This window comes from Furipterus horrens, unplaced genomic scaffold (genome assembly GCF_987537825.1).
Source record: "Furipterus horrens unplaced genomic scaffold, mFurHor1.1.pri manual_scaffold_3, whole genome shotgun sequence".
NCBI classification, from domain to species: Eukaryota; Metazoa; Chordata; class Mammalia; order Chiroptera; family Furipteridae; genus Furipterus; species Furipterus horrens.
This window is the reverse complement of record NW_028327173.1, coordinates 93,961,398-93,979,685: the sequence shown is the minus strand read 5'-3', so window position 1 is coordinate 93,979,685 and position 18,288 is coordinate 93,961,398. Positions and strand designations below refer to the sequence as shown.

At 41.0% G+C, this 18,288-nt stretch overlaps 1 protein-coding gene across 2 annotated transcripts in view; it reads right to left on the bottom strand.

Annotated features, from left to right (window-relative positions):
• Positions 1–11,073: 11,073 nt before the first annotated feature.
• The window catches only part of GCNT2 (glucosaminyl (N-acetyl) transferase 2 (I blood group)), a 118,936-nt gene continuing 111,721 nt past the window's right edge, over positions 11,074–18,288 (bottom strand). For both annotated transcript variants that reach the window (XM_090269872.1, XM_090269873.1), the window contains exon 3: positions 11,074–13,411. In XM_090269872.1, coding sequence (XP_090125998.1) covers positions 13,221–13,411 — 191 coding nt within the window. In that variant the 3' untranslated portion in view covers positions 11,074–13,220. The remainder of the gene's footprint in view (positions 13,412–18,288) is intronic.

Below are 18,288 nucleotides of genomic sequence, written 5' to 3'. Positions count from 1 at the left end.
TGGTAATGATACAACGTAAGTATTTTAGTAAATGCTTTACAGTTTCACATATTTGCCGACCTGTAGTGGATCTAAGTCACTCTGTTGCTTTATGTAACTGTTATCCCAAAAGAATAGCAAGCTATTATATTACTGTGGTTACTCTTTAAACTATTATTCTTTCACTGGGTTGTCTCTGCTACCATGGTGCAATTGGAAAACCTAATTCAAGCACTTCCAGCTGAGTCATCTGTGAAAGTCATCATATGAATGCTAATCGTGGAGTTACCATGCCTCACCTGCTCAGAGGCATGTGAAAGGGAATCACCAAAGGTGTTAAGCTCTAGGGTAAAAATGTGTAGACATGGCAGTAATCAGTGCTTTTCCTTCTAGCTCTTTATGACCCATTAAATCTATTTAGTAAAATTCTGAGAAAATGAGTCTTAAATAGAGTTTTTCCAACCCATGTCCTGTAAGGTGCAAGATACATTTTAACTGCCACATATCTACTTTTCCTCCACAATTTCCTTAGGGATATGACTATGAATCTGTTCTTCTCTCATCCTGTAGAGAATTTTTCTTTCCATAGCACAGTTCTCATCTGGAAGTATCACTTGAGACCAGCCCCTTTCTGTTTTTTGGTCTGATGTGATGGCACAACATGTATTGGGCCTCCCATTACCTATCTGGTGTGTCCTGTGCAAAGGTCATACTCAGCTGGCCCAAACTCTGAACACACAGCAGCACAGAACTGAAAACAAAACAAGGGCTAGTCTTGATAGTTGAACTTTGGTTGTCTAGGATGTTGCTATTAGGAGAAGCTGGGTGGAAGATCAACTCTGTCCTGTTTTTATAATTTTTCTCTAAGTTGAAAGTTATTTCAAAATAAAACTCTTTTACAGACCCTCTATAACCCTATATTTATGTCTTGTGTACAGCTGATGACCTGAATTTTGCTAATAATTCACTTTAGCTAAAATAAATGGCCTGAAGTTCATAAGTAATTCACTTTAATCATGCACTGAGTTTTCTAACTATTCCTCCTAGTATCCTCAGCTCCTGATCACATAATGCCCGATTCACTTCTACAGTTTGACACTTGATGCTGGCCATCAGTTTCTGAACTTTGTCTTTTTTCTGAAAAACCCCTTAGTTTTACATTATTTACCCCACCCATCTGAAAAAAAAAAACCCGCAGAATCCTTCCCAAGATGTAGATCAGGCTCCTGGGCTCACACAGGACTAAGCAAAATTTATTTTTCTGACAGTCATCAATGATGCCCACACTTTCAAAGCTTGTTGGTGTTCCTCATGGAAAAGCGAGCATGGTCACCTTCACCTTTTACTCTCTTCTTATCAGAGACATCACTGTTAGTCCTCTGTCCATGGTCAGAACATAGCCCTGGGAGAAGGTTGATCTCCAGTGTCTTTCCCTGCTTTTCATCACTTTGACTATTTCTTGCCAGTCCCTTCTGGCCTGAAAACTTGTTGAGAAATCAGCTGTCAGTCTTATGGGAGCTCCCTTGTAGATAACTAACTGCTTTTGTCTTGCCGCTTTAAGATGATGTCTTTGTCTTTAACCTTTTGCATTTTAATCATGAACTTGTCTTGATGTGGGCCTCTTTGGGTTCATCTTGTTTGGGACTTTCTGTGCTTCCTGGACTTGTATGTCTTTTTTCTTTAACCAGATTAAGGAAGTTTTCTGTCACCATTTTTTCATGTGGATTTTCAATTTCTTGCTCTCTCTTCTTGTTTTTGCAACCCCATAATGAAATATTGCTATGTTTGAAGTTGTCCCAGAGGTTCCTAATACTATCCTGATTTGGGGGAAATTCTTTTTTCTTTCTGCTACTCTAATTGGGTATTTCTGCTTCCTTATCATCAAAATCTCTTACTTGATTTATTAGTTTCAACTATTCCACTGTTGATTTCTTATAGCGTATTCTTCATTTTTAACTTTTTAAAAAGTATATTGTATTGATTATGTTGTTACAGTAGTCTCAATTTCTTTTCCTTTGCACCTATTGGTCCAGTGCCCCGCTCCCCTTCAGCAATTGCGCTCCCTTTAGTTCATGTTCATGGGTCATGCATATAAGTTCTTTGTCTTCACCCTTTCCTGTATTATTCTTAACTTCCCCTGGTCTATTTTGTACCAACCAATTATGCTTCATAGTCCCTGCATCATATCCCCATTTCTTCCCCTTCCCCCTCCCAGCTGAAATCCTCCAAATGATCCCCATACCTATTATTTTGTTCCTTTTCTGGTTTGGTAGGTGGCTTTTGTTTTTATTTTTTAGATTCAGTTTGTTGGTAGTTGTGAGTTTGTTGCCATTTTATTGTTCATAGTTTTGATCTTCTTTTTCTTAAATAAGTCCCTTTAACATTTCATATAATAATGTCTTGGTGATGATGAACTCCTTTAGCTTTACCTTGTCTTGGAAGCACTTTATCTGCCCTTCCATTCTAAATGAAAGCTTTGCTGGATAGAGTAAATCTTGGTTTTATGTCCTTGCTTTTCACCACACTGAATACTTCTTGCCAGTACCTTCTTGCCTACAAAATTACTTTTGAGAAATCAGCTGATAGTCTTATAGGAATCCCTTTGTAGGTATCGCTCTGCTTTTCTTTTGCTGCTTTTAAGATTCTCTCTTTATCTTTCATCTTTGGCATTTTAATTATGATGTGTCTTGGTGTGGTCCTCTTTGGGTCTAACTTCTTTGGGACTTTCTGTGCTTTCTGGACTTGTATGTCTATTTCTTTCACCAAATTTAGGAAGTTTTCCTTCATTATTTTTTCACATAAGCTTTCAATTTCTCACTCTTCCTTTTCTCCTTCTGGCACCCCTATGATTTGGATGTTAGCACGTTTAAAGTTGTCCCAGAGGTTCCTAAGCCTCGCCTCATTTTTTAATTAAAAAAAATGCCTTATTGATTATGCTGTTACAGTTGTCCCAGTTTCCTTTCCCTTTGTTCCCCTCAACCCAGTAACTACCTTCCCTCCAGTTGTCCCCTGTCTTAGTCCATGGACATTGGTTGTGCATATAGTTCTTCTCAACATCTTCCTGTCTACTCCACTCCCTCCTCCTATGCTTCTTAATTCCTGTACCATCTCCCTCTCTTTCCCCCCTCTTCTCTTCCCCCCAAATTTTCCCCATACTGATAATTCTTTTCCCACTCTCGTTACCTACTTAGTTTACCTTTGTTTCAATTCCCTAGCTTCTGTTGTTGGTCGTTGTGATACAGCTTTCATTTTAATGTTCATAGTTTTGATCCTCTTTCTCCTAAACAAGTCCCTTTAACATTTCATATAACAGTGGTTTGGATCTGATGAACTCCTTCAGTTTTATTTTGTCCTGGAAGCACTTTCTCTGCCCTTCTATTCTGAATGACAGCTTCACTGGATAGAGTAAATGTGGTTGTAGGTTTTTGCTTTTCATTCCTTTGAATATTTCTTGCCAGTCCCTTCTTGCCTGCAGAGTTTCTTTTGAGAAATCAGCTGACAGTCTTATTGGGACTCCTTTGTACGTAATTCTCTTCTCTCTTGCTGCTTTTAAGATTCTCTCTTTATCTTTAATTTTTAACATTTTGATTATAATATGTCTTGGTGTGGTTCTCCTTGGGTCCAGTTTTTCTTTTAACTGTCTGTGCTTCCTGGACCTGTAAGTCTATTTCCTTCCCCAAGTTAGGGAATTTCTGCTTCAATATTTTTTTCACATAATTTTTCAATTTCTAGTTCTTCTTCTTCACTTTCTGGCAACCCTATAATTCAGGTGTTGGCCTGCTTATAGCTGTCCCATAGGTTTCTGAGCCTTTCCTCATTTTCCTCACCTTTTGTTTTCTCTTTCCACACTGGTTGACTGTTTGTTCCTTCCGTATGTTCCAATATGTTGATTTGATCCCTAGTTTTCTTTCCCTCATCACTAGTTTCATATGTGTTTTCATTCATTTCAGCAGGGCTAGCCTTCATTTCTTTCTATCTTGTTTAAGATCTGCTGTTAGGTCTGTAAGCCTTCATATAACCAAAGCTCTGAACTATGCCTCAGAAAGATTTCCTATCTGCTGATCTGTTAGATTAGATATTGGCTGTCTGGTCAGGTGCGTGATTGGGATCTGTGCCATCCTGACAGTTTTGTGTTTACCTTTGCTTCCTGGGCAGGACTGTCACACCTCATATGCTATAGGGGTCAGATCCCCGTGCACTGGTCACAACCGGGCGACCCTTCTCACCACACTGTGGCATTTTTGCATGGGGGCAGGGATCCAAGATGGATTCCTGCCGTTCACTCTCTGCTGAGAGACTTGGATCCTTCTCCTCCATCCCCATGCCCTCTGGCCTTCACAGTCCGAGGCAATGGGGGTTTGCCTTTCCTGGCATTGGAGTTGTGAGCGGACGGGTTTGGTCTGCAGCTGGGGGTTCTCCCCAGGTGCTTCTAGCATCCCCTTAAATACAGGTGTCTGTGCTTACTGCCGTCCCACTGCTGTTGCCACAGCTGCTGCCGCCAGCGCAGCTTGCCCTTTTTACTCTGGCTTCACCCCTCCTACCCATCTGGACAAGCACCCCTTCTTTATAACTTCATAAGTTGGACTTCCATGTAGCTTTATTTTCTGGAACTTCTGGTTATTTCTAGTTTTAAGGTAGTTGTATTCTTTCTTAGTTGTGGAGGGAGATGGAGTGTGTCAGTCTAGGCCTCCATCTTGGCCCAAAGTTGTCTCCTCATCTTGACAGGCTCCTGTGTTTGTTTGCCTCTGTGCCTTAGGTAGAGCTGTTGCTCCTCATTTTTTTTCAATTGTTGTTTCCTCATTCTGTACTGGTTGGCTGTCTATTTCTTCCTTATTTTTCATATCATTGATTTGAACCCTGGTTTCCTTCCTTTCACCATTGGTTTCTTGTGGATTTTCCTTTGTTTCATTTAGCAGAGCCTTCACTTCCTCTTTTCTACGTTTGCTGTACTTAAGCATATCTCTCAAGTCTGTGAGCATCTTTATCACCAGTGTTTTAAACTCTATGTCTGTTAGGTTGGCTATCTCCTCATTTGTGAGGTAGGCTATCTTCTCTTCGCTTAGTTCTCCCACTGGAGCCTTGATCCATTTCCTCTTTTTTGGCCATGCATCTCTGTCTCCTCAAGTTGACAGACTCCTGTTTTGTTTGCCTCTGTATCTTAGGTAGAGCTGTCACACTTGTTACGTTGTAAGGGGTGGAGTCTTAGGTATTCATCAGTACAGGGCAACCCATTTCACCATGTTGTGGAACTGTATGTGGGGGAAGGTTTTTCTCGATTAGTATTTCTTCCTTATTTCTTTGTTTGTTGGACTTTCATGCAGCTCGATTTTCTGAAACTTTTGGTTGTCTTCAGTTTTGAGATAGTTCTATTCCTTCTTAGTTGTGGAGAGAAATGCAGTGTGTCTTCCTACACCTCCATCTTGGCCCTGTGGTTTTTTTTTTTTTGTCTTGTTTTATTTTTTTACTAAAAAAAAAATGTTTTTTATCTCCAATTTTTATGCTTCCAATCTCTTTGTTGAAGTTCTCCCTAGGTTCACCTATCCTTCCCCTAAGTTCATTGAGCATCTTTAACTCTGCTTTTGGTATATTGTTTGTCTACATTTTGTTTAGTTCTTTTTTTCTGGAGTTGTGTTCTGTTCTTTCATTTGGAACATGTTTCTTTTTAAGTATATTTTATTGATTATGCTGTTACAGTTGTCCCAATCTTTTCCCCTTTGTACCCCTCCACCCAGTACTCCCCCTTTCCCTCCAGCAGTCCCACCTCCATTTGTTCATATCTATGGGCTGTGCATGTAAGTTTTTTGGCTTCACCCTTTCTTATAACTATTCTCGACACCCCCTGTCTATTTTGTACCTACCAATTATGCTTCTTAATCCCTGCACCATTTCCCCATTTCTCTGACTTCCCCCTCCCAGCTGATAACCCTCCAAATGATCTCCATACCTATAATTCTGTTCCTATTCTGGTTGTTTGCTTAGTTTGTTTTTGTTTTTATTTTTTAGATTATGTTGTTTATAGTTGCAAGTTTGTTGTCACTTTAATGTTCATAGTTTTGACCCTCTTCTTTTTCTTAAGTTCCTTTAATATTTCATGTAATAATGGCTTGGTGATGATGAGTTTCTTTATCTCCTCATTTTGACTGCCTCCCTGTGTTAGTTTTTATGTTTTAGGTAGAGCTGCTATGTCTCCAAGGCTTGGTAGAGTGGCCTTATATCCTATAAGGCCCAGTGGCACAGTCTCTCCTGTCACCTGAGCCAGGTGCTCCAGGTGCAGTCCCTATGTGGGCTGTGTAACCCCTCCTGTTATAGTTGAGACTTGATTGCTGTTCAGACCTCGGTGGGAGGGATATACTCTCAGGCCCATAGGCTACAATGACTAGCTGCAACTGCTATAGAGGATCAGCTGTGCAGGGGCTGGCCCCATGGAGCAGGATTTACATCAGCCAGGCTCTGGTGCTTGCTGAGTCTTCCCATCAAGTGTGTCTCTTGTGGAAGTGGTTGGGTGGTGGTTTGATGTGGTCTAAAGCTGTCCACTTGGTGAGTTGACTCTGGAGCCTTCTGAAAGATGCAGACCAAGGTCAGCCACTGTTCTCTGCCCATCATGAACTACAAAGTGATCTGAAGATGGCTGCTATTTGTTCTGGGCTTGGAGGTTCCCAGGAGAGGCCAAGCTGTGAATGAAAGCCACCTTCCATTAGTGCCAGACCTGGGGCCACGTCATAAGAGGTAAGGGGCACACTGAGGCCAGATGTTCCTTGCTTGAGAGATTTTAGCAAACTCGGAAGAGCTGAGAGGACATTTGTCTGGACACATCTTGGGTGGGCTCAAAAGTTGGGTGGGGTGAGGTCTCAGAGAATCACTAGGGTGATGTGAACAATGTTAGTCAGGTTGATGGAGACTCAGATATGGTGGCCACCTTCCAGCTCTGTGAGGGGAGGGCTCAGAAAAGGCACAATGACTTCTGCCAGCACTTCTCTCTAGGAGAAAGCTGCTACCCTCCAGCTCTCGCCCTCATTTCAGACAATTCAGGTCCTCCCCATTTGTCTCTGGTGCCTTTTGAACTGCTGCCCCTGGGCTGCAGCTCAGAGGGAGTGAGTCTGAGTTAGTCTGTGTGTAGGCCCTTTAAGAGGAATGCCTGGGCCCTGACTTGTGAGGCTCAGTTAGTTGGATTGTCATCCCATAATTGAAAGGTTGCAGGTTCAATTTGATTTCCAGTCAGGGCACATACCTAGGTTGCGGGTTCAGTCCCTATCATGGGCACATGCGATCCCTGCTCCAGGCATGGATGGGAGGCAACCAATCAATATTTCTCTCTCACATTGATGTTTCTCTCTTTCCTGTCCTCTCTCCTCCCTTCCTCTCTTTCCCTCAAAAAAAAGTAATGAAAAATGTACTTGGGTGAGGAAAGAATGAAGAATGCCTGGGACTTCAGAAGCCTTATGTCTCACTCACCCACAGTCCCAGCTGGTTTTCCTAGCCAGAAGTTACGGGGACTTCTGCTGGCACTGGCATTATGGGCGAGGGGACCTGGTGTTGGGCTGGACCCCTTCCTCCTCAGGGGAGACCTCTGCAGCCAAGATATCCCTCCTGGCTTTTATCTGCCACAGGTGGGCTTGGGACCAGCCTGTTCTACTTCTCCACCCCCTCCTGCTAGTCTTGACGTGGCTTCCTCTTTAAAGTCCTAGTATTGTAGTAGCACTTCCATTAAGCTAGGTATTAGGTGGTTCTGACTGATGACTGTTCTGTAGTGTGGTTATAATTTTGATGTGCTTGTGGGAGGATCTGAGTATTGCATTTACAAGAACCCCTAAAAGTTTATTTCTAAAGGGCCCAGAAAAGCAAGTTGCAAAAAGATATAATTTTTATTATATACCTATACAATTATTTTTTTAAGTCACCAACTTGTGTGTATTTCCACTGTGTACCCAAGCACATATGTGAGGTCTGTTCAGAAAAGGTCTAGGCATTGTTAATATAACAAGAATGATTTGCAGGACATTGATGTAACCTGGCAGGCAAGGAGAGTGGACTGGAATGTGCATGCATGAACAATGATAACTTCACTGTATTAGTCAGTGGGGACAGTAGACACCATTGAATGAGCATGTGTACCGTGTGACTGTCTCATTCAAAATGACTCAGCAAGTAGAGCAAGGAATCTGCATCAAATTTTGCATTAAGCTTGAACATTCCTCTATGGAAACTATTTGAATGATTCAGGAGGCTACAGCTATGGGCAACTGGTATACATAATTGATATATGACAAGGTCTGTCCATAAGGTATTCAGCCATATAACATGAATAATATAGACATTTTATTTATTTATTTTTTAGAGAGAAAGGAGGGAGGGAGAAATACAGGGAGATTAACATCGACTGGTTGCCCCTAGCACACCCCCAACTGGGGACCTGGCCTGCTACCCAAGCATGTACCCTGACCAGGAATTGAACCAATGACCTTTCAGTTCTTAGGCCGATGCTCAATCCACTGAGCCACGCCAGCCAGGGCTGAAAAATAGAGACATTTATTGAAGAAGATACAAAATACATTGTACGTAGAACAATGATGCCTCAGTCCCCTTCAAAGTAGGCACTTTGGGACCTCACACAGTTCTTCCAATCTCCATTAGCTGCCCTGTCATATTTTCCTGAATCTCATCGATGGTCTGAAATCTCTTCCCTTTCAAAAGTGATTTTAGTTTTGGGAAGAGCCAGAAGTTGCAGGGCACCAAATCTGGGCTGTAGGGGGGCTGAGTCACCTGGGTGATTTGATGTTTCACCAAAATACTCTGCACGAGACATGATGCATTAGCAGGTGCACTGTTGTGATGAAGCTGCCAATCACCAGTTGCCCACAGCTGTGGCCTTCTGAATCATCTGAATAGTTTCCATGGAGGAATGTTCAAGCTTAACACAAAATTTGATACAGATTCCTTGCTATAGTTGCTCAGTCATTTTGAATGAGACAGCCACATGGTACACATGCTCACTCAAAGGCATCTACTGCCCCCACTGACTAGTACAGTGAAGTCCTCATTCATGCATGTGCATTCCTGTCCACTCTCCTTGGCTGCCAGCACAAACCATTCTCATTACATTAACAATGGCTGGACTTTTCCCAGACAGACCTCATATACCTATAGCACTATGCAATACAATAGCCACTCACATGTGGCTATTTAAATTTAATTAATTAGAGCTAAATAAAACTAAAAATAACATTTTCTCAGTCATACTAGTCACATTACAAGTGCTCAATAGCTAACGTGATTGGTTACCATTTTGGACAGAACAGATACAGAACATTTTCATCACTGCAGAAATTCCAATGGACTGCCCTGCTGTAAGACATATATGTACCTGTGTGTATATCACTGCACTGAAAAGAGACTTAGAAATATACACCAAGTAAGTGGGTACTTCTAGAGAAAGTAGTCCTTTATATATATTTGTGTGTGTGTGTGTATGTATTTATTCTATTTTTATGTATATATTTATTTTCTTATCCTCACCTTAGGAATTTTTTTCATTGATTTTAAAGAAAGGAAGGAGAGAAAGAGAGACAGACAGAGGGGGGTGGAGAGAAAGAGAGGGGGGGAGAGAGAGAGAGAGAGAGGGAGGGAGAGAGAGAGAGAGAGAGAAAGAGAGATACTGATGTGAGAAACATTGATTGGTTGTTTGCCCCTACTGAGGATGGACTGGGGATTGAACAGGCAACCTAGGTATGTGCCTTGACTGGGGATCAAACCCACAACCTTTCAGTTTATGTGCCATGTTTCAACCAACTGAGCCATACCAGCCAGGGTTGAGAATATATAAATTTTAAATATTATTATAGTTTGAAATGTTTTTCAATTTAGTTTTAAAATATTTATCAAAAAGTAATTTTTAAAAAATGATGCACAAGATGTCCTCTTTGTGAGTAATATTCCTTAGTATGTCTATCATTTTCCACTTGTCTAATAGAGGTAATATTTGTTTAGCAAAACTTAACACTAAAAGTCTTCTCAAAAACTTGGGCATTTGATAATCAAGTAATTATGATAATAGTAACATGAGTATTTTTCCTATATTGTATCTTCATTTTTTGAAAAAATGAATAAAGCAGCTATATAAAGATAAGTTGTTCCTCCTTCAAATTTTAAAAGTTGTACCCAATTTAAATGAAACTGATTTTCCATTAGTCTCTTCCTTATCATTCTTGTTCATATTTCTTTTTAAGATTTGATTTATTTTTAGAGAGGAAAGAGAAGGAGAGGGAGAAAAACATTGATGTGAGAAACATCAATTGGTTGCCTCTCGTACACACCCAGATCACAGACTGAACCTGCAACCTAGGTATGCACCCTTACCAGGAATTGAACCAGTCACCTTCTGCTTTGTGGAACAACACCCAAGCAACTGAGCCACACCAGTATAGTCTTCCCTATCATTCTCAAAACTATCTCCAACACTCCAAAAAGGGAAAGTTTAATTATTTTTCAGTGGACAGACATTTTAGACAGATATGTGTGTATGTATAAATGTGCTTATTTGTATCAGAGAAGGAAAACTCTGATTCCAAAAAACCTCCGCTGCCTTGCGGCATACCTCTTCAGGGGAAAGGCTAAGGGAGTAAACCCCGACAGAAAATCCGGAGCCGGAGTCCCTAAGGCGGTTTGACGTTGTAGTCAACACCGGCAACTCCTGGAGTTGCGGCGCACCTGAAGCCAAGCTGTATTGACTCCGTCTTTCCCTTGGATCCTTCAGCTGCGAAGAGAGGGGGGGTCTGCTGCATGGGCAACAGCAGACCCTCCATATCACCCTGCCCAGGCTCTGTAGCTTCAGCTTCACTGGAGAGGACACTCCAGTGTCATCACAAGATGTCGATTCAACACGGGAGGAGACAGATACCGTGTCACTCCCGAGTTGGACTGCACAGCCATTCTCGGCGGTGCAGATAGACTCTTAAGAAGCTACACCATCGTCTCTCGAGACGGACGGCTGCCGACGGCTTATTTGTATATTTTTAAATGCTAAAAGAATTACCTTGTTAAACATGCTCTTTGGTAAATGTTAACCAACTATCAAATAAAAATACACAACAGCTCCAATGATGGAAAACAATATATTAATTTATTTCCAAGGAAACAACATGGAACATCATTGAAAACACAGATTCAGTAGTTTTGGGGCATCTCCTTGGGGAGGAGAAGCCCACTGGTCCAACACTACACTCTTACAATATTAAAGCATTGAAGACACAGGAGAGATGACCAGGAACAAACATGTAAACATCTATTCCAAAAGATTTATTTTCTATGTGAGAAAGATCCAGTGTAAAACATTTCTTCTTTTCAGGTGGTATCATTTGAATACGTTGAAAAAATGACTGTGCCCTTAGTTCTCGCTGTGTTCCCTCCCCTCAGCCCTTTACCTCCCAATACAGTTCCATCTTTTTAAGCAGCAGGAGCAAAGAAGGCTTTATTTCAAAGTCGTTCCCTTCGAATATGATTAACTTTCAACAGGTACAATTATAGGAAAAAAGAAAAATTGTGTTAATTAAATGCATCATTAGTTGTAGTAACTTTTTCATCAGAATAAATAAATATTAAGGAATTCAATGGATCAGTGGAATACAAAATTAGACTTCACATTTTTTCTGAGGTGACAGGACCTTTTCTCAATTTTAACACAGAGATCATTCTTAAAACCTACCTTCTCTGGTATACTTAATAGGGCTATACTTCACCTTCTCTAATATTCCACCTCAGGAAACAAACTAAGACCAGTAGGAGAATCCCAAAGAAACTTGTTTCTTAATGCCTAGTAACAACTTCTCCAAGCCTCACTTACTTCATCTGAAAAATGGGGAAAATGAGAACCTCACAGGAGAGTTGTGAGGTTTGAATGGTGAGCTAGCAGAATGCCTTGAACACAATAGACTTTTTAGCTTCTGTCTCCTCCTTCCCTTCTTTTGAATAATCTGATTTAAACCTCAATTTGTAATTACTGAGATCCTGGGTCTGATATCACAATCTACAATCCTATATATGAATGTATTAAAAGACAACAATTATTTAAGGTTCTCTACAGCAGTCTTTCCAAAGTTAATGTTATTACCAAGATTTTTAGAGTGAAAAAGCTTCTATCTTAATTCTTCTGCTTTGTCTCAGCACATGTCTGGTGTATAATAGACACGCAATAAATATTTGACTGCATGCTGAATTGGACGAGTGAATGGACAAACGATAAATGGCAAAGATGCTCACCCACAAATGAAAGCTCTTAAATATCTAGGCATTCTGATCAGCACCGGGCATTGTAAAGCCATTCAGAGAATGCTATGGAGTTGTTAAAGCCTCAGAGGATAAAATTTGGTCTTCATTTTGCAAGTAAGAGAACTTTGGTGGGGGTGGAGGGCTGGTGACAAAGAAGAAAGTGATTCATCCTGAGGTATGAGACTTGAGACTAGATCCATGCAATACCACCCCTCTTCTAGCAGTATCTTCATTCTGTGAGAACTTTTTGGTGTTCTCAATGATAAAGGATGGAAGATGGATCAGAGCACATTCTGACATAATCAAGAAATGTTCTGTTTCCCTATGTCCTTTTACTGAAGCAGCAGGCAGTGATTGCTATATTAAAACACATCCTGTCTCCTATTAATGACTTTATATTCTATATAGAACTTCAGACAAGTAAACTGAAAATGCTAGTGTTAAAACTCAGGAACAGGACCTAGTTCTCAGTTCTAGTAGCCCAAGTAGCTCAAGTTTTAGAGGAGATTGGTGAGTTACCCTGAAAGCGGCTTGTATCTCTATGTGCAGTTGAGAAAAGAAGAGTGGTGTCCATTAATATGTGGCTATAGATCTGTTATACAAGATTGCCTCTTCAAAGATACCCTGTTCTTATTTTCCTACGTCATATTACTTACAATCCTCCTTTGATTAGAACGTTTATATAAGATGACTATCTGATGCAAAGATATGATAGTTAAATTGATCCTTGATCGGAACAATAAACTGACATAGAGGTGAGCATCTAGAAACAGCCAGAGTGGCCAAAGTATCAGGATTGCTCCATGCAGTCATCCTGTTAAGTGTATTTCACAGTGTCCAGTGGCTATTTTAACTTATAATAGCGTAGCCAGGTCCTGAAGCCATAACCTCAGTCCTGAAAATGTTAACCAAGGCAAAGTCCTCTCACAAAGGCTCTTCCTCTCAACTGCGATTTCCCTCCGATCATGAGTTGCAGTAGATCAAAAATACCAGCTGGGCTGTATTGCAGTTTCACTCTGATTTAGGGTTCTTTCTCGAAGCCTCAGTTCTAGGCATTCCACAGTAAGGGGGTACGTAGTGAGCTCAAACTTGTTAGCAAAGAGGCTTGGTGAATTAATCAACCACTTCAAGTCTCCATTTCCATAGATACAAATGCCATGGACATAGTGGCCTGCAGAAGAGAGAACAAGAAATAGTTAAAACATGCTTTCTTTAAAAAGTCGGGGATAGTGACCTTGCATAGTGGTGGAGTTAGTGCCTGACTACTGAGTACCTAAAACTGGGCCAAGTGCTATGAAATTCTAATGAAACATGATTGTGTGGGCCTGGCCTACAAAAAAGTTCAACTTTTTAAAAGAAAACAAAGAATACAAATACATATTTGAAGAAAACGAGTTAAACAACACAAAGCAATAACACACTACGCATCAGGAGACAATTCATGTATTATCAAATTAAGAGTTATGGATGAGAAATTCTAGAAGTGTACAGTTGTTCTTATGGGTTGCACTGGTCAGGCCTCTTCCCTTATCTCTGGCCTGGTCTCTCAAAGTGCCTAGATGAGTAATAAACCCAACCAATACATGTCAGGACCGAACTCCTTAATCCTTTCCAAGTCTTCCCCAACATTATCCACAGCAATTCTATTCTTTGGTGTTTTGGGCACTTCTCCCCTCTCTCTGACACCCCACATTCAATCTGTCAGCAATTCTGTCAGCTCAAGTTTCAAAATGTTAATAGAATTTGACTACTTTTCACCACCTCCACTACTACCATCCTGTTTCAAGTCACCTCCATCTTCCTGTCTTGAGTTGTTGCGATAACTGGTTTCCACTGCCCCCACTTCTGCCTGTTTGTATATTCTCAGCATATCATCCACGATGAGTTTTTAAATGTAAACAGACCATGTCTCCTCTGCTTAAATGGCTTCTCATCTCATGTGGAATGAAAGCCAAAATCCTAGCAGCAGCCTTCAAGACTTCTGAGTCCTAACCCTTTGTAACCTGGATTTACCTCTCCCACTTGCTCAGTCATTTAGAACCCTGGCTCATTCCGTATGGACACACTGGCCTCCTTGGTCCCAAGCACACCAGGCATGTTCTACTTGAGAATCCCTGTTTGCTCTTCCTTCTCTGCACCACCCAATCCCCAGACATCCACAAGGCTCCCTCTCACACCACCCTGATCAATCTCTGCTTCAAGGCCATCTTCTCAGTAAGACCTTCTTTGATCTCCTTTGCTCCTTCCCTAATTCATTTTTATTTTCACACTTTATGTATAATCAGTGCCATGAAGAAAAATACTATTTTGTTTATTGCCTTTCTTAACAGAGAACTGTTTATTGTCTTTCTCCTCAGATGAGAATATAGGCTCCAGAAGAGCTGGAATGTGAGACTAGGATGTTCAATTCGGTGTCCCCTGCATCTGGAACAGGGTCTGGTAAATATTAGGTGTTAAATTAGTAATTTTTGAATAAAAGGATGGAAAAGGAGGAGTGGAGAGTTAGTGGATAGGTAGAATTAGCAAGCATCAGGTGGTTTCAATTGGAGAAAAGTGTTCTGAAAAAAAACTGTCGAGATGGAAATTTTCCATTAGAATAGGGAGTTTTACGGGGGAATGGGTTAGAAACAAGAATGGTAGGAAGTGGAACTCTTTTTCAGAGATTTTTTGGCATACACTAGAACTACTATTGATGACTGATTTAAAACAGTAAAGGCTTGGGCCTTTTTTATCCCATAATCATGAAAAGTCTAAAGATTTCTGAATAGAAGAATCAAACGATGAAATTTATTTTAGCAAGATTGACTTTGCAAAACTTTGCAGGGTACATTAGAAATCAATTATGCGACTACAGTAATAACTTAATATAAACCAGAAAGGTCATTCAAAGTTAATGGTTGCCATGATTGGGAAAGAAGGGATATTAAAGACAGAATACAGAAAGACTGACAGGTCTTGATGATTAATTCAATGTGGCAAGGAGGAAGTACAATAGAGAGTGAAGTCACTCAGGAAAGAAGCCAGAGTGGTGGACAATTAAGGAATAAGTGGGTGAAAACTTTAAGAATAACTTGATTGTGAGAGGAACTGAATGCATAGGCAGCATACCCATGCTTAAGAAAATGCAAGTGAACAGGAGAGAATACTTCAGTTTGTATCAAGTAGAGGGTGCACATACAACTTGCTCTTCAGGATAGAGGCAATAGTACATACTTGCAGAGAGAAAGAAAGAATTAGCAGAAAGGGAGACACTGTGAATTCAAGAGAGCAAGGGGATAATTTAGGGGGACCCACCCATAACTGAGACCACAGATGGTGGCCTCAATTGTGAGGATGGCTAACTTTTCTTCTTGAGCCAGGAAGGAACAATGAGAGATTGTGTCCAAAATACTCTAAGATGGAGTAAAAGGGTGACATGAAAAAGTAATTGATAAGGGAATTATGATGAAATGTCTTGAAAGCTCTTGCTAGAGCTGAAATTTTCATTTTTTGACAGTGGAAAGGCTGTTTTCGCATAAGATTGAGAGCTTGAAGGTGAGCAGGAAAGCTAAAATGGTGTATGCAGGAAGGGCACCAGGAAAATAATGAGATAAATAAGAGTAAGTAGTCAGCCAGAAGCCTCTAGTGAAGTTAGATGGCAGCTCCCTTACCTATTCTCCAGCAATGTTCTGTTTCAGAAAACACAAGTGGCAAGACGCAGGTGATGGTAATGATGAAGGATAGGAATCAGCCTTGTAGGGTCAAATGGCAAGGGAACCTAAAATGTTAGTGAAAACAGCATGGGATGGCTGACAGAGTACACAAGCTGGACAAAGATTATTGGAAGGAAACTAGTAAAAGGAAGAAGCTGGGAAAGTTGAACCTCTGGAAATCACAATTTAAAAAAAAGAAAACACATTTAAAATAACAAAAACAACATGTTTTAGGTGTGCTGAGACAGCAATGAACAATTTGGTCAAAAATACTAGTCCTCTTGGAGCTTCTATTCTGCAGAGGAAGTAAATACATATGGTATGTAAATTGGTAAAGGAAATTAGGAGGGTGACAAAGAGATCGTAATCAGAGATGGGAGCTCTAAGTTCAAGACCATAGAGTTAGAATGGTGTTCTGTGAGTCTAAGTGCTAAGGGTGCTTATAAAATATGCACATACATGGGTTTGGAATAAATCCTATTACTTGCTGTCAAGGGGAAGGGTCCAGCATATATTACTGACTTGCTGATTTGGCATGCAGTGTTTTTCCTCTGGATTATGCCTTTTTCTTTTTCCTCTATAATGGTTTAGGGGACAAATAATGTTTATGCTGTGAACCTGATAAGACTTTCAGGTGTTCACTGGCATAACGGGTACCAAGAGGAGAAAAATGAGACATTTGTCTAAGAGGGTCTTGAGCTACCCAAGCTTTGTACTCAATGTAGGTTCCTGGCTAGAGGCTACTTTCATGGCCTCACCTGTCACGTCATCAGTAAAGGTTCCTACAAAAATGCAAACTCAGCTAGCCTATACCTTCTCTGAAGGGATAGGGCCTGGATAAAGGTGATGACAAGGAGACTGGTTCAGCTTGGGGGTGGACATGGCTGTTGCACAGTGAGAACCAGAACTTCTGTGCTTGGCAAGGGCTAGAGCTGCAAAGAAATGTTACATGGGTCCCTGTTGTGGATGTTGAAGTCCTCAAGTGTCGCAACTGGAAAGGAGGTGGAGAAGCAGATCAGAGGACGACTGCAGTGGTCCCAGAGGGAGGACAACAGGAGCTATGGAAGGATGTGGGGAAGACAGCATATCCCAAATATTGGGATTCTGACTGATGGTGATAATCTGTTTTCTCAGAGCAAAGCAACCTGCTCCCCACTCCCCTTTTTCCAGTAGAATGGCAGGCCATAATGGGATTGCAGGCAGGCAGCATGGTCTATCCCCTGGGGAAAATGTGGACTGATTAAGGGAAAGATATGAATGTGCTAAGGAATGGATTGAAATTTCTGTACAGTGGTGTGAGGACATTGTTGTCCACAGAGGGAAGGGACCCACAAGAATGAGGCTGAATGTAATGGAGAGGTGTAGAAAAGCAGCAGCCTACAATCAGGTGTAGATAAGATGGACTGGTAAGTGAAGTCAAGGATTGAATAGAAGAGTGAAGGAGGCAAAGCCTCGTTATTGCAGGGAAAAAATGTAAAACTTCCATATTCACTCATCCATTCATTCACTTAATCACTCACTCACTGAATAAATATTAATTGTGTGCTATTATGGGTTGGATTGTGTCTCCTACCACAAATTCACAGGTTCGAGTCCTAACCCCCAGTAACTCAGACTGTGACTATATTTAAAGAGGTAATTAAGTTAAAATGAGGTCTCATTAGTAGGCCCTAATCCAGTATGACTGGTGTCCTTACTAGAAAAGATTAGGACACAGATGCATACAGAGGGGCGGCCATGTGAGGACACAGGGAGAAAACAGCCATCTCTCAGCCAAGAGGAAAGGCCTCTGAAGAAACCAAACCTGATGACACCTTGATCTTGGACTTACAGCTTCCAGAGCAAATAAATTTCCTTGTGTAAGCCACCTGGTCTGTGGTTATGTAGAAGATGAATTTGCTATGTTATCCCTAGCAAACAAATACACATGCCCACTACGTACCAGGCAATAGTTTGAATGAAATATATATAGGTCCGATAAAAACCCTTCTTCATAAGATTCTATAGAAATGAAACTACTTAGGATTTCAAGTTCTTGTCCATTGCATGCCAGAGCTGCAGCAAACACCTCCAAACCAGAAGCCTGTCTGTGGAGGGAGCAGAGGCTGATGGGTCAGGTGGGGATCCAGCCTGCTGTGTGGTGAGAATGTGACATCACTACCCATCCTGACCACTTCCTCTCCTAAAGTTGCACTCTCAAAAGGAATAAAAAGAGGAATAAACAATAATAAGAGCAGAAACTAGCAAGAAGAAAGTGCCATTAGAATTCGAACCTACCTGGAGAATGTCTGTGAAATGCTTAAATTTACTTTTCACAGACTTTGCCTTAAAGCCTCTGGCTACTCTTTTAATAACC